Source organism: Mesoplodon bidens (genome assembly GCF_964165515.1).
Source record: "Mesoplodon bidens genome assembly, chromosome: 8".
Lineage (NCBI taxonomy): Eukaryota > Metazoa > Chordata > Mammalia > Artiodactyla > Ziphiidae > Mesoplodon > Mesoplodon bidens.
The window spans coordinates 55416222-55430516 of record NC_138165.1 but is presented as its reverse complement, the minus strand read 5'-3'; the positions used below and the strand labels follow the sequence as shown (position 1 = coordinate 55430516).

Sequence of the window (14295 nt, the reverse complement as noted above, 5' to 3'; positions counted from 1 at the left end):
AAGAACAAGGAAGCAGAATTTAAAGACTATGGAAATGAATTCACTCTTGCCCTTATTGTTCAGTTCTGTTAAAAGAGTAGGAAATTCTTCATTAAAATTAGGTCTTTTGTTACCTATTGACTTTATTAATTATATCTTTTAGAAAACAAGAGATGTTACTTTGTTTAGTGTCTAGGTGCATAATTATTGTCTTAATACAAAAACTAAATTCATCTAGGAATAAATAAAGACCCATTACTAATTTTCTAAAGTGTAAAGATGAAGATAATTGACTTTTTTCTTCCTATTTTTATGACTCACTCTCTAAGATTTCATTTAAAAATTATATTTATCTGATTCCTTTTAGTTTTATTGATAATCACTTTGCTAGGAACATTATAGATTCTCAAAACAGCCTTTGCTATTAATTGATTCAAAAGCCTTGAATTTTCTTTGCTCTTGATGTAAAATATGTTTGCAGTATTAAGGTTGAAATGACCTTTAAAGAGCTATTTTGTCCTAGAAAACAAAAAGAGATTTTCTATGGATAAAATCCATTAATAATTAACATTGTTTTGATATCTGAGTGTTAACAGTCCCTAAACAAAATAAATCAACCTGTGAGAGAATATAGTTAAGCCAGACAATTTGTATCTCATTGAAAACAGATGTTATACCTCTTTAAAACTGGATGAAATTGAAATTTCCTTTTAATTGTATTTTATCAGGAAAAATCCATATTTTCATTAAAAGAGAGTAGTTAAAAAACATTAGGATGGAAGATTATGTGAATTTGCTGATTCCATAACATGATTTGATAATTTCCCCAAACTGAAAGCCAATACCTGTACTTAATTCTCAATAAAGTTCAGTGCCTAGGAAATAATAGCAATGTGTGTGTTCTAGTAAAAGTGAATTGAAAGTATCTTTAGAATATTTTCATGAAAGAAAAACAAGGCAAGTGACTGAGTCTTATTGTGTATAGGATCTACTGCTATCTTATTTCCTATGTGTTTAGGATTAAACTGTGGTGCTAAAAACATGATGGTTCAGCTGAGATAGGATATGATGTAGGTGGGAAGTCAAAAGATATTGGTTTCCATTTCCATTCTCTCTATGCTTAAATGTGTAACCTAAGTCTTCAGCTAAATATCAGGTTTGATACCTGCAGCGCCCTGACTGGATTCAATCTCCCAGGTAGGATTTTGTTGCTTTCTGGTAGGCAGAACTGCCAGACCTTTTTGGATTTTCCACTAAGAACTTGGCATAATCATTTGAATTCAAAATATCACCTAAAAATGTCTTTATGGATCAAAGGGCCCAGTCTCAACATCTCTAACACAGAACATTATCAGCTCCTTCCAGGAAGCAGCATCACGTTTTTGTTATTGTTACATACACATAAGGATAATTTTATCTAGCTTAGCCCTTTCCCTCATCTGCACAATGAAACGGCTGAACTAAATGATCTTTCCATTTGCTTCCAGCTTCCTAAATTTTTTGAGTCTATGAGGTAAAACTTTTGAGTCTATGAGGCAGAGAAACATGTTCTTTGGGTGAATGGAGAAATTGTGTGGGAATGTCCACAGCTATTCCAATGACAAAGTTCCAGAATCCACTTTATCAAGGAGAATTGTGTGTGGGGCTGGGGTGGGGGGAGGAAAATAAAAACAAATAAAGAGACAGATGGACTTCTTGTGATGATTTAATGTAATGGCCTGCGTCCCTTCTAGTGCCCTTTGGCAAATTTCATTACAATGACCCATAATAAGTAGAAAGGTCTTTCTCTTTCATTTTAAAGAGAAAATGAGTATTCAATTGAGAACAACATAGTAATTATTTGGGGATCATACCAATGTTAATTCACAGAGACAGAAAAAAATAAAAGAGATTATACTCGACAGCTGCAGAAGCAGACAGCTGGACATAGGAATAAAGAGCAGACAACCTCTAAAATGCCAGCTGTATAATCCTATGCAAGTATCTTAACCTCTCTGGTAATCCTTATTCTGAGCGATAAAAGGAATAACAAATGGAAAGTTCCTGGCAATTTGTGGGATGCCAACACAGGTTAACTCCTTTTTCCCCCCTTTAGAATCATGGATGGAATCTCCTCTCCAGTACTTAACTGTTTTATAGATACAAAAAAGATGTAGATAGGGAGACGGGGAAGATGGCAGAAGACTAAGACATGGAGATCACCTTCCTCCCCACAGATACATCAGAAATACATCTACACATGGAACAACTCCTACAGAACACCTACTGAACACTGACAGAAGACCTCAGACCACCCAAAAGGCAAGAAACTCCCCACGTACTGGGTAGGGCAAAAGAAAAAAGAATAAAGAATAGGGACGGGACCTGCACCAGTGGGAGGGAGCCGTGAAGGAGGAAAGGTTTCCACACATTAGAAGCCCGTCTGTGGGTGGAGACTGTGGGTGGTGGAGGGGGGGAGCTTCGGGGCCATGGAGGAGAGCACAGCAACAGGGGAGCAGAGGGCAAAGCAGAGAGATTTCCGCACAGAGGATCGGTGCTGACCAGCACTCACCAGCCCGAGAGGCTTGTCTGCTCACTTGCCGGGGCGGGCGGGGGCTGGGAGCTGAGGCTCGGGCTTAGGTCGGATCCCAGGGAGAGGACTGGGGTTGCTGGCGTGAACACAGCCTGAAGGGATTAGTGCACAATGGCTAGCTGGGAGGGAGTCTGGGAAAATGTCTGGACTTGCCAAAGAGGCAAGAGACTTTTTCTTCCCTCTTTGTTACCTGGTGCGCGAGGAGTGGGGATTAAGAGCGCTGCTTAAAGAAGCTCCAGAGACGGGCGTGAGCCGTGGCTAACAGAGCAGACCCCAGAGACGGGCATGAGATGCTAAGGCTGCTGCTGCCGCCACCAAGAAGCCTGTGTGCAAGCACAAGTCACTATCCACACCTCCCGTCCAGGGAGCCTGTGCAGCCCGCCACTGCCTGGGTCCTGTGATCCAGGGACAAATTACCTGGGAGAATGCACGGCGCGCCTCAGGCTGGTGCAATGCCACGCTGGCCTCTGCTGCCACAGGCTCGGCCTGCACCTGTGCCCCTCCCTCCCCCCGGCCTGAGTGAGCCAGAGCCCCCGAATCAGCTGCTCCTTTAACCCCGTCCTGTCTGAGCGACGAAAAGATGCCCTCTGGTGACCTACACACAGAGGCGGGGCCAAATCAAAAGCTGAACCCCGGGAGATGTGCGAACAAAGAAGAGAAAGGGAAATCTCTCCCAGCATCCTCAGGAGCAGTGGATTAAATCACAATCAACTTGATGTACACTGCATCTGTGGAATACCTGAATAGACAACAACTCATCACAAATTGAGGAGGTGGACTTTGAGAGCAAGATTTATTTTTTTTTTCCCCTTTTCCTCTTTTTTGTGAGTATGTATGTGTATGCTTCTGTGTGAGATTTTGTCTGTATAGCTTTGCTTTCACCATTTGTCCTAGGGGTCTATCTGTCCGGGTTTTTTGTATTTTTTTTTAATAAAAAATTTTTTTTTCTTAATAATTATTTTTTTATTTTAATAACTTTATTTTATTTTACCTCACTTTATTTTATTTTCTTTTATACTCTTTCTTTCTTTCTCTCTCCCTTTCTTCCTTTCTTTCTTTCTTTCTTCCTTTCTTTCTTCTTTTTCTCCCTTTTATTCTGAGCCATGTGGATGAAAGGCTCTTGGTGCTTCAGCCAGGAGGCAGTGCTGTGCCTCTGAGGTGGGAGAGCCAACTTCAGGACACTGGTCCACAAGAGACCTCCCAGCTCCATGTAATATCAAACAGCGAAAATCTCCCAGAGATCTCCATCTCAACATCAGCACCCAGCTTCAATCAACAACCAGCAAGCTACAGTGCTGGACACCATATACCAAACAACTTGCAAGACAGGAACACAACCCACCCATTAGCAAAGAGCTTGCCTAAAATTATAATAAGTCCACAGACACCCCAAAACACACCGCCAGATGTGGACCTGCCCACCAAGAAGACAAGATCCAGCCTCATCCACCAGAACACAGGCACTAGTCCCCTCCACCAGGAAGCCTACACAACCCACTGAACCAACCTTAGCCACTGTGGAGAGACACAAAAAACAACGGGAACTACGAACCTGCAGCCTGAAAAAAGGAGACACAAACACAGTAAGTTAAGCAAAATGAGAAGACAGAAAAACACACAGCAGATGAAGGAGCAAGATAAAAACCCACCAGGCCTAACAAATGAAGAGGAAATAGGCAGTCCACCAGAAAAAGAATTCAGAATAATGATAGTAAAGATGATCCAAAATCTTGGAAATAGAATAGACAAAATGCAAGAAACATTTAACAGGGACCTAGAGGAACTAAAGATGAAACAAGCAATGATGAACAACACAATAAATGAAACTAAAAATACTCTAGAGGGATCAATAGCAGAATAACTAAGGCAGAAGAATGGATAAGTGACCTGGAAGATAAAATAGTGCAAATAACTACTGCAGAGCAGAAGAAAGAAAAAAGAACTGAGGACATTCTCAGAGACCTCTGGGACAATGTTAAATTCATCAACATTCGAATTATAGGGTTTCCAGAAGGAGAAGAGAAAAAGAAAGGGGCTGAGAGAATATTTGAAGAGATTATAGTTGAAAACTTCCCTAATATGGGAAAGGAAATAGTTAATCAAGTCCAGGCAGGAAGCACACAGAGTCCCATACAGGATAAATCCAAGGAGAAACACGCTACCACACATATTAATCAAACTGTGAAAAATTAAATACAAAGAAAACATATTAAAAGCAGCAAGGGAAAAACAACAAATAACACACAACGGAATCCCCATAAGGTTAACAGCTGATCCTTCAGCAGAAACTCTGCCAGCCAGAAGGGACTGGCAGGACATATCTAAAGTGATGAAGGAGAAAAAACTACAACCATGATTACTCTACCCAGCAAGGATCTCATTCAGATTTGATGGAGAAATTAAAACCTTTACAGAAAAGCAAAAGCTGAGAGAGTTCAGCACCACCAAACCAGCTTTACAACAAATGCTAAAGGAACTTCTCTAGGCAAGAAACACAAGAGATCGAAAAGACCTATAATAACAAACCCAAAACAATTAAGAAAATGGGAATAGGAACATACATATCGATAATTACCTTAAATGTAAATAGATTAAAAGCTCCCAGCAAAAGACACAGACTGGCTGAATGGATACAAAAACAAGACCCTTGTATATGCTGTCTAAAAGAGACCCACTTCAGACCTAGAGACACATACAGACTGAAAGTGAGGGGATGGAAAAAGATATTCCATGCAAATGGAAACCAAAAGAAACCTGGAATAGCAGTTCTCATATCAGACAAAATAGACTTTAAAATAAAGACTATTAGAAGAGACAAAGAAGGACATTACATAATGATCAAGGGATCAATCCAAGAAGAAGATATAACAATTGTAAATATTTATGCACCCAAAATAGGAGCACTTCAATACATAAGGCAAATACTAACAGCCATAAAAGGGGAAATTGACAGTAACACATTCATAGTAGGGGACTTTAACACCCCACTTTCAACAATGGACAGATCATCCAAAATGAAAATAAATAAGGAAACACAAGTGTTAAATGATATATTAAACAAGATGGACTTAACTGATATTTCCAGGACATTCCACCCTAAAACAACAGAATACACATTTTTCTCAAGTGCTCATGGAACATTCTCCAGGTTAGATCATATCTTGGGTCACAAATCAAGCCTTGGTAAATTTAAGAAAACTGAAATTTTATCAATATCTTTTCTGAACACAATGCCATGAGACTAGATATCAATTACAGGAAAAGATCTGTAAAAATTACAAACACATGGAGACTAAACAATACACTACTTAATAACGAAGTGATCACTGAATAAGTCAAAGAGGAAATAAAAAAAATACCTAGAAATAAATGACAATGGAGACACGATGACCCAAAACCTATGGGATGCAGCAAAAGTAGTTCTAAGGGGGAAGTTTATAGCAATACAATCCTACCTTAAGAAACAGGAAACATCTCGAATAAACAACCTAACCTTGCACCTAAAGCAATTAGAGAAAGAAGAACAAAAAACCCCAAAAGTTAGCAGAAGGAAACAAATCATAATGATCAGATCAGAAATAAATGAAAAAGAAATGAAGGAAACGATAGCAAAGATCAATAAAACTAAAAGCTGGTTCTTTGAGAAGATAAACAAAATTGATAAACCATTAGCCAGACTCATCAAGAAAAAAAGGGAGAAGACTCAAATCAATAGAATTAGAAATGAAAAAGGAGAAGTAACAACTGACACTGCAGAAATACAAAAGATCATGAGAGATTACTATAAGCAACTCTATGCCCATAAAATGGACAACCTGGAAGAAATGGACAAATTCTTAGAAATGCACAACCTGCCAAGACTGAATCAGGAAGAAATAGAAAATATGAATAGACCAATCACAAGCACTGAAATTGAAACTGTGATTAAAAATCTTCCAACAAACAAAAGCCCAGGACCAGATGGCTTCACAGGCGAATTCTATCAAACATTTAGAGTAGAGCTAATACCTATCCTTCTCCAACTCTTCCAAAATATAGCAGAGGCAGGAACACTCCCAAACACATTCTATGAGGCCACCATCACCCTGATACCAAAACCAGACAAGGATGTCACAAAGAAAGAAAACTACAGGCCAATATCACTGATGAACATAGATGCAAAAATCCTCAACAAAATACTAGCAAACAGAATCCAACAGCACATTAAAAGGATCATACACCATGATCAAGTGCAGTTTATTCTAGGAATGCAAGGATTCTTCAATATAGGCAAATCAATCTATGTGATACACCATATTAACAAACTGAAGGAGAAAAACCATATGGTCATCTCAATTGATGCAGAGAAAGCTTTGGACAAAATTCAACACCCATTTATGATAAAAACCCTGCAGAAAGTAGGCATAGAGGGAACTTTCCTCAACATAATAAAGGCCATATATGACAAACCCACAGCCAACATCATCCTCAATGGTGAAAAACTGAAAGCATTTCCACTAAGATCATGAACAAGACAAGGTTGCCCACTCTCACCACTCTTATTCAACATAGTTTTGGAAGTTTTAGCCACAGCAATCAGAGAAGAAAAGGAAATAAAAGGAATCCAAATTGGAAAAGAAGAAGTAAAGCTGTCACTTTTTGCAGTTGAAATGAAACTATACATAAAGAATCCTAAAGATGCTACCAGAAAACTACTAGAGCTAATCAATGTATTTGGTAAAGTAGCAGGATACAAAATTAATGCACAGAAATCTCTTGCATTCCTATACACTAATGATGAAAAATCTGAAAGTGAAATCAAGAAAACACTCCCACTTACCATTGCAACAAAAGGAATAAAATATCTAGGAATAAAGCTACCTAAGGAGACAAAAGACCTGTATGAAGAAAATTATAAATCACTGATGAAAGAAATTAAGGATGGTACAAATAGATCGAGAGATATACCATGTTCTTGGATTGGAAGAATCAACATTGTGAAAATGACTCTACTACCCAAAGCAATCTACAGATTCAATGCAATCCCTATCAAACTACCACTGGCATTTTTCACAGAACTAGAACAAAAAATTTCACAATTTGTATGGAAACACAAAAGACCCCGAATAGCCAAAGCAAACTTGCGAACAAAAAATGGAGCTGGAGGAATCAGGCTACCTGACTTCAGACTATACTACAAAGCTCCAGTAATCAAGACAGTATGGTACTGGCACAAAAACAGAAAGATAGATCAATGGAACAGGGTAGAAAGCCCAGAGATAAACCCACGCACATATGGTCACCTTATCTTTTATAAAGGAGGCAGGAAGGTACAGTGGAGAAAGGAGAGCCTCTTCAATAAGTGGTGCTAGGAAATCTGGACAGGGACATGTTAAAGAATGAAATTAGAACATTCCCTAACACCATACACAAAAATAATCTCAAAATGGATTAAAGACCTAAATGTAAGGACAGAAAATATCAAACTCTTAGAAGAAAACATAGGCAGAACACTCTATGACATAAATAACAGCAAGATCCTTTTTGACCCACCTCCTAGAGAAATGGAAATAAAAACAAAAATGAACAAATGGGACCTAATGAAACTTCAAAGCTTTTGCACAGCAAAGGAAACCATAAACAAGACCAAAAGACAACGCTCAGAATGGGAGAAAATATTTGCCAATGAAGCAACTGACAGAGGATTAATCTCCAAAATTTACAAACAGGTCATGCAGCTCAGTAACAAAAAAACAAATAACCCAATCCAAAAATGGGCAGAAGATCTAAATAGATGTTTCTCCAAAGAAGATATACAGACTGCCAACAAACACATGAAAGAATGCTCAACATCATTAATCATTAGAGAAATGCAAATCAAAGCTACAATGAGATATCATCTCACACCAGTCAGAATGGCCGTCATCAAACAATCTAGAAACAATAAATGCTGGAGAGTGTGTGGAGAAAAGGGAGCACTCTTGCAATGCTGGTGGGAATGTGAATTGGTACAGCCGCTATGGAGAACAGTATGGAGGTTCCTTAAAAAACTAAAAATAGAACTACCATATGACCCAGCAATCCCACTCCTGGGCATATACCCTGAGAAAACCATAATTCAAAAAGAGTCATGTACCAAAATGTTCATTGCAGCTCTATTTACAATAGTCAGGAGATGGAAACAACCTAAGTGTCCATCATTGGTTGAATGGATAAAGAAGATGTGGCACATATATACAGTGAAATATTACTCAGTCATAAAAAGAAATGAAATTGAGCTATTTGTAATGAGGTGGATGGACCTATAGTCTGTCATACAGAGTGAAGGAAGTAAGAAAGAGAAAGACAAATACCATATGCTAACACATATATATGGAATTTAAGAAAAAAAATGTCATGAAGAACCTAGGGGTAAGACAGGAATAAAGACACAGACATACTCTGTCTGTGTCCATAGAGAGTGGACCTGAGAATATGGGGAGGGGGAAGGGTAAGCTGTGACAAAGTGAGAGAGTGGCATGGACATATATACACTACCAAACGTAAAATAACTAGTGGGAAGCAGCCGAATAGCACAGGGAGATCAGATCGGTACTTTGTGACCACCTAGAGGAGTGGGATAGGGAGGCTGGGAGGGAGGGAGATGCAAGAGGGAAGAGATATGGGAACATCTGTATATGTATAACTGATTCACTTTGTTATAAAGGAGAAACTAACACACCATTTTAAAGTAATTATACTCCAATAAAGATGTAAAAAAAACCCCAAAGATTTAAACTTTTCTTATCTTTCTGAAACTTTCTATCTATTGGACAGAGAGTACATAAAAAAAAGAAGTAAACAATAATAAAAGATAAAGCAGATTTCCTATCTATTATATTTTATTGAATCCTAGGCTGAAATTGCCAGTATTATTGGATAAATGAAAGTGGCTATGCTGTATTGAGGAAATGTAAATGATTAGATCCCTACACCTAGCCTTGTACATCATCATGGAAATAAACTCCAGGATGAGGAAACAGAAGTTACTAGATGTATAAGACAAAACAAATAAGTGTTGATTCTGAAATATAAACAACTTTTGTGGTCAAGAAATAGACTCTTTCACTCAATAATTATTTATCAAATACTCATTATATATCAAATATTGTACTTGACTATGAAACTAGAAAGATAAAATAAAATTTCTCTAGTTCCCTTCTTAAACTGGGATCAAGGATGTAGAGAGGCAAATGAATAAATGCTTGCATGAATGAATGCAGATGAAGCCTAAAAGAAATGGAAGTTTCCAAAGCAGAAACAAAAGCAGTTAAAGCAAAAGAACATAAGCATGTATGAGCACGTACATTAATAATGGTATACATTTGACTGCCTAATGGATTGGGGAACTTGTTAAAGATTATTTATAATAAATCAAAATTGAAGGTCAATACATACTAAATCTCAAATTTGCATTTAATTTGTATTTGTGATGTAAATAAGAGATCACACATTCCAGCATCACCCAGCTCATTCACTTAATGCAGAAGGTAGTAAATACTCCCTTTTTAGCCAAACAGAAGACATTAGAGAACAGTAATCATAAAACAGTGTCAGGGGCTTTCTCAAAGAAAAATCCAAATATTTGAGGGATATTGTTGCATTTAGAAGAAATTATAAAATTTAGGCAAAATCTATTCTAGATAAAACCTGTTCCCTTCTCAATCAAGTCCACGTTGAAATTATTTGTTATAATTTTTTACAACAATTTCTAAATGGAATTTGACATGGAAGAAGAGCTGTCTAAAGATACTGCACAATTTTCATATGTTTATTATAGAAATGCCTTATTCCTTGTGTGAAATATGCTTGAGATAATTCCCAAAAAGAGTATAAGAATGAAAGTTTACATAACTCAAATGAACTAAACTATCAACAATGGGATAAGATTAATTCTATATATTTGGTGTTTTACAGATGTGACATATGTCCAACATCTCTCGCTCATGCTCTCTTTTTAAAAATATTACATCCAGGGAGGTAAAGACTTGTAAGAAAAGACTGAAGTCTCATTTTAACTTTATTCTTGATGTTCTTACAGGTAAAACCATCTTTTTACAAAACTTTTCAATATTTAATAAATGGTCAGGACTGAGGCTCTAGAGGAAGTTCCCTGATACCAAATTCTTTGACAGTCCAGCCTCACTGTTTTTCCACTTGGAAAAACTATTCACCCAGTAGCTACAAAAGGGTAACTATAAATATGTGTACCAACCAAAGGATTCAGAACCAAAAAGCACTAAATTAATGATAAACAGGCATTGAAACAAAGGAAGGAATCATGTGCCATGGATGGTCTTTCTATTCCACTTTAACTCATAGACTCTGTGTGTATGCGCGTGCGTGTGCATGCACATGTGCACACTTGCATAGTGACTTGTAAAGATATTGTATCTTCTTTGCCTAGTAAAGGAGTTTGGAAGTGAGAGAAAGAGCAGCACAATATGAAGGAAGAAAGAGATGAGTGTACATTAATCTAGGAGGGGACTAGTCATTAACACGTTTCCCATATATTAATCACATTGCTGATGAAAAAATGATCACCATAGAAATTCTTTTCTTGAAAGTGGTATCAGAAAGAATATGAAATGAACTTAAGCTCAGGAATTTTCTGAAATAGAGATTATATATGGAATGTTATTCTTGGTATCTCCTTCTCTTTTACTATTAAAAGTCAATTCAAGAGTATTTTCTGCCCTTTTGAAAACCATTTGAGTTGAGAGAAACTGCACCATATGCTCTGCTTACCCAGGCAGTGTAAAGCAAAGTGCTGAGCAATTATATGGTGAATTTGATCAGTTTTGACAGCCAGTCCTGAAACTCAAGCCAGAATCCCCAGCTCTTTCTTCTGCAGCAGGTTCTCGGACTGAATTATATGACTAATTGAATCAAATTTCTACTTTACCTTGGCAATGTCCTCACAAATCCTACAAGTGCAAAATGGCCTTCCTGATCAGTGTTAACAATTCTATGTGTCATGGTTATTTTACAACTTCCATATCAGCATACATGAAATAATGATGGATAAAAATATTTCAATGCCCTTTGAAATACTATGGATTGTCTTACACACCGAAATCATCCCAGAATGATGCCTGTCCTCAATTCCTGCATCTTGTATTCACCAAGTAGAATATTTGATTAGGGAATCCAAGTACAACTTATAATCAGTTAAATATAAATTAGTTCAGGAAATTCTTCTCATTCTTTCCTTGAAACATGTCCAAGAATCATGTGGGTTACCTGGATCATTTCCTTAGCATATTACCGTAATCATATAAGAAATGCATGGCATTCACACTGACAGTATATCCTTTACAGTAATATATTAGTGAAATTGAGATGACCTCAAGATAAAGGTCATTAACCTTAGCCACTGATTCTATAATCCAAACCCAAATAACTTTCTAGAGAGTCTCTAAGTGGATGGGCCACTCACTTTGGATACTCATAAGGTAAAGCAATCTCCCCAAAACTTCTTAATGTGCAATTAGTTTAACTTAGAGATACATGCACATAGAACAGAGGGATGGGATCTCACTTCTGAGATGAAAGCAAATTAACACTGGGGTAATTTATCTTTCACAGCATATTATGGGTCAGTGTCAGCACACCACAGATGTACACCTCATGAGGAGGGTAAAAAGACATCTGTGAGATGGGGGGAAATGTACCAATAGTATATATTCAGTCTAAGTTAGTAATGAAATGTCAACCACACCCCAAATGAGTGTTTCAAATGTACAAAAAAAAGAGGAAAAATATCTTTTTATATACCTTTCATTTTTCCACTCCAGATTAGTGATAGGCCAAAAGTTCTAGTTCATATATACTAGTGGACCAACTAAATTGAGAGAGGAAAGGACACAAGAATGAGATAGAGATAAAGGGAGAGGGGGAAAGAGAGAGAGAAAGAGATTTATCATTCCTCTCGATTTTGAAGCAAAATTAAATTAAAATATGTTCATGTTGAATTTTATAAGATACTGTTCCAAAAATTTTCTTAGTCATTTTCTGTTTTTATTATAGCTTCTGTTATGTCCACTCTCAGCAGAGACATGACTCATGTCATGACCACCATGAGGACCATGTGTTTTATCACTTCATGGCTCATAGGTGACTAGCCATATTTGGATCATGCCTCGACTCATAACCCAGGTCACACTGGTAAAATCAAAATCAGACAATATCTCTTTTAATAAACCACTTAGGGAGTTCACCAAAAAGCTAGATTTATTCCTTTAAGAAGCTAGTATTATGTAGATAACCTCTGTAATTGCCACTGTTTCCAGTATTTACAATTGAGAGAAATGAAGAGAAATGAAGGCAGAGAGAGACAGAGAGACAGAGACAGAGACAGAGACAGAGAGAGAAAGAGAGAGAAAGATAAAGAAAGAAAGAGAAACAAAAGAAAGACAAAAAGAATTCATGTCAGAGAAAATACTTTAGAAATATTCTGTTTTATAGGTTGTCAAATATTTGCAGAAGACAAATATATCTCCTTGGAAAACACTTGGAAAATGATTTCTAATTTATTAACACATCCTGTGGCTGATCAAATTTTGCAGAGCTACCCATGCAAACAACAGGGTCAGGCTGCCCATGGATATGCTGGGAACCATTGTCATGATCTCCTTCCTCTTTTAGCTTGCATTCCAGAAGGTCAATCAGTTGGAATACATCACCGTTTAACAGGGGATGATTTCCAGCCTTCAGGAAACAAATATAGTGTAAAAATAAAAGGAAAATTATGCCTTTCTTATTTTTTTTTTCCTTTGGGGATGGGTTTGGGGGTTCAGAAATTTAGAAGTTGTAGGGGATTAAAAGAGTAGTAAGTAAAGGATCAAATGAAAGTAAAGCATCTAATGAAATAGGAAGCGAAGACCAAAGAAGAAGGTATCAAAGTATAAGGAGGAATTAAGGTTGGGAAACCAGAGAAAAGAAAAAGTAAAGAGATCAGCAAATTATTTTATATAGTTCCACATACATTTTTTTAAATCTGATGAACAATTTATTTTTCTATGATATTCACTCTAAAATACTCCAAATATTATATATCACACTAAAATGAGATTCTGCAGATTCACAAAATTACTAACCTTCTCTGGTACAATTGATTTCATCACTGAAGTCTCCACAGTCATTGTCACTATCACAGGCCCAATGGCCTGGGATACATCTGCCACTGGAACATCTGAACTGATTATCAAAGCAGGACTGGACACAGCCAACCTCATCACTCCCGTCCCCACAGTCATCATCTGGAAAGAAGCATCAACAGCCGGGTGGTGAAAACTGGTCCATGGAGAAACTTCTCCTTATGAAATACTTAACATTTCCTTTTGGTATTGAGAGCTTTCTTTTGTTATTAAAAAAAGGAATGATAAATCAATGATCAACATTTCCCATGAGCAGTGGGAGAATTATTTTCATTTTTATATTGTTTATTTCTGATTGAATACCAACTACTAAACTAAGGGGGGAAAATCCTTGACTTTGGATTTTGAAGCTTAATTTCTATTTCACTCAGAAATGACTAACCACTGACTAAATAAATCTATACAACATGAAATAATTATGAAGTGGGAAGACAATGGTGACTGTAGGAATTTTATGAAATGATACAGCTTGTGATATAATTATTGCTGGAAAATTACTATTTAGACCTAGAACCTTTGTACCCCAGAGTTTATAACTGTATCTTTAATTCAGATCCTTTTTCTCCA

At 37.0% G+C, this 14295-nt stretch overlaps 1 protein-coding gene across 1 annotated transcript in view; it reads right to left on the bottom strand.

Annotated features, from left to right (window-relative positions):
* LRP1B (LDL receptor related protein 1B) overlaps positions 1-14295 on the bottom strand; it is a gene marked incomplete at its 3' end in the record, with an annotated part of 2330707 nt that overhangs the window by 698208 nt on the left and 1618204 nt on the right. Inside the window, exon 41 of the mRNA XM_081243013.1 lies at positions 13669-13830. Coding sequence (XP_081099139.1) covers positions 13669-13830 — 162 coding nt within the window. The remainder of the gene's footprint in view (positions 1-13668; positions 13831-14295) is intronic.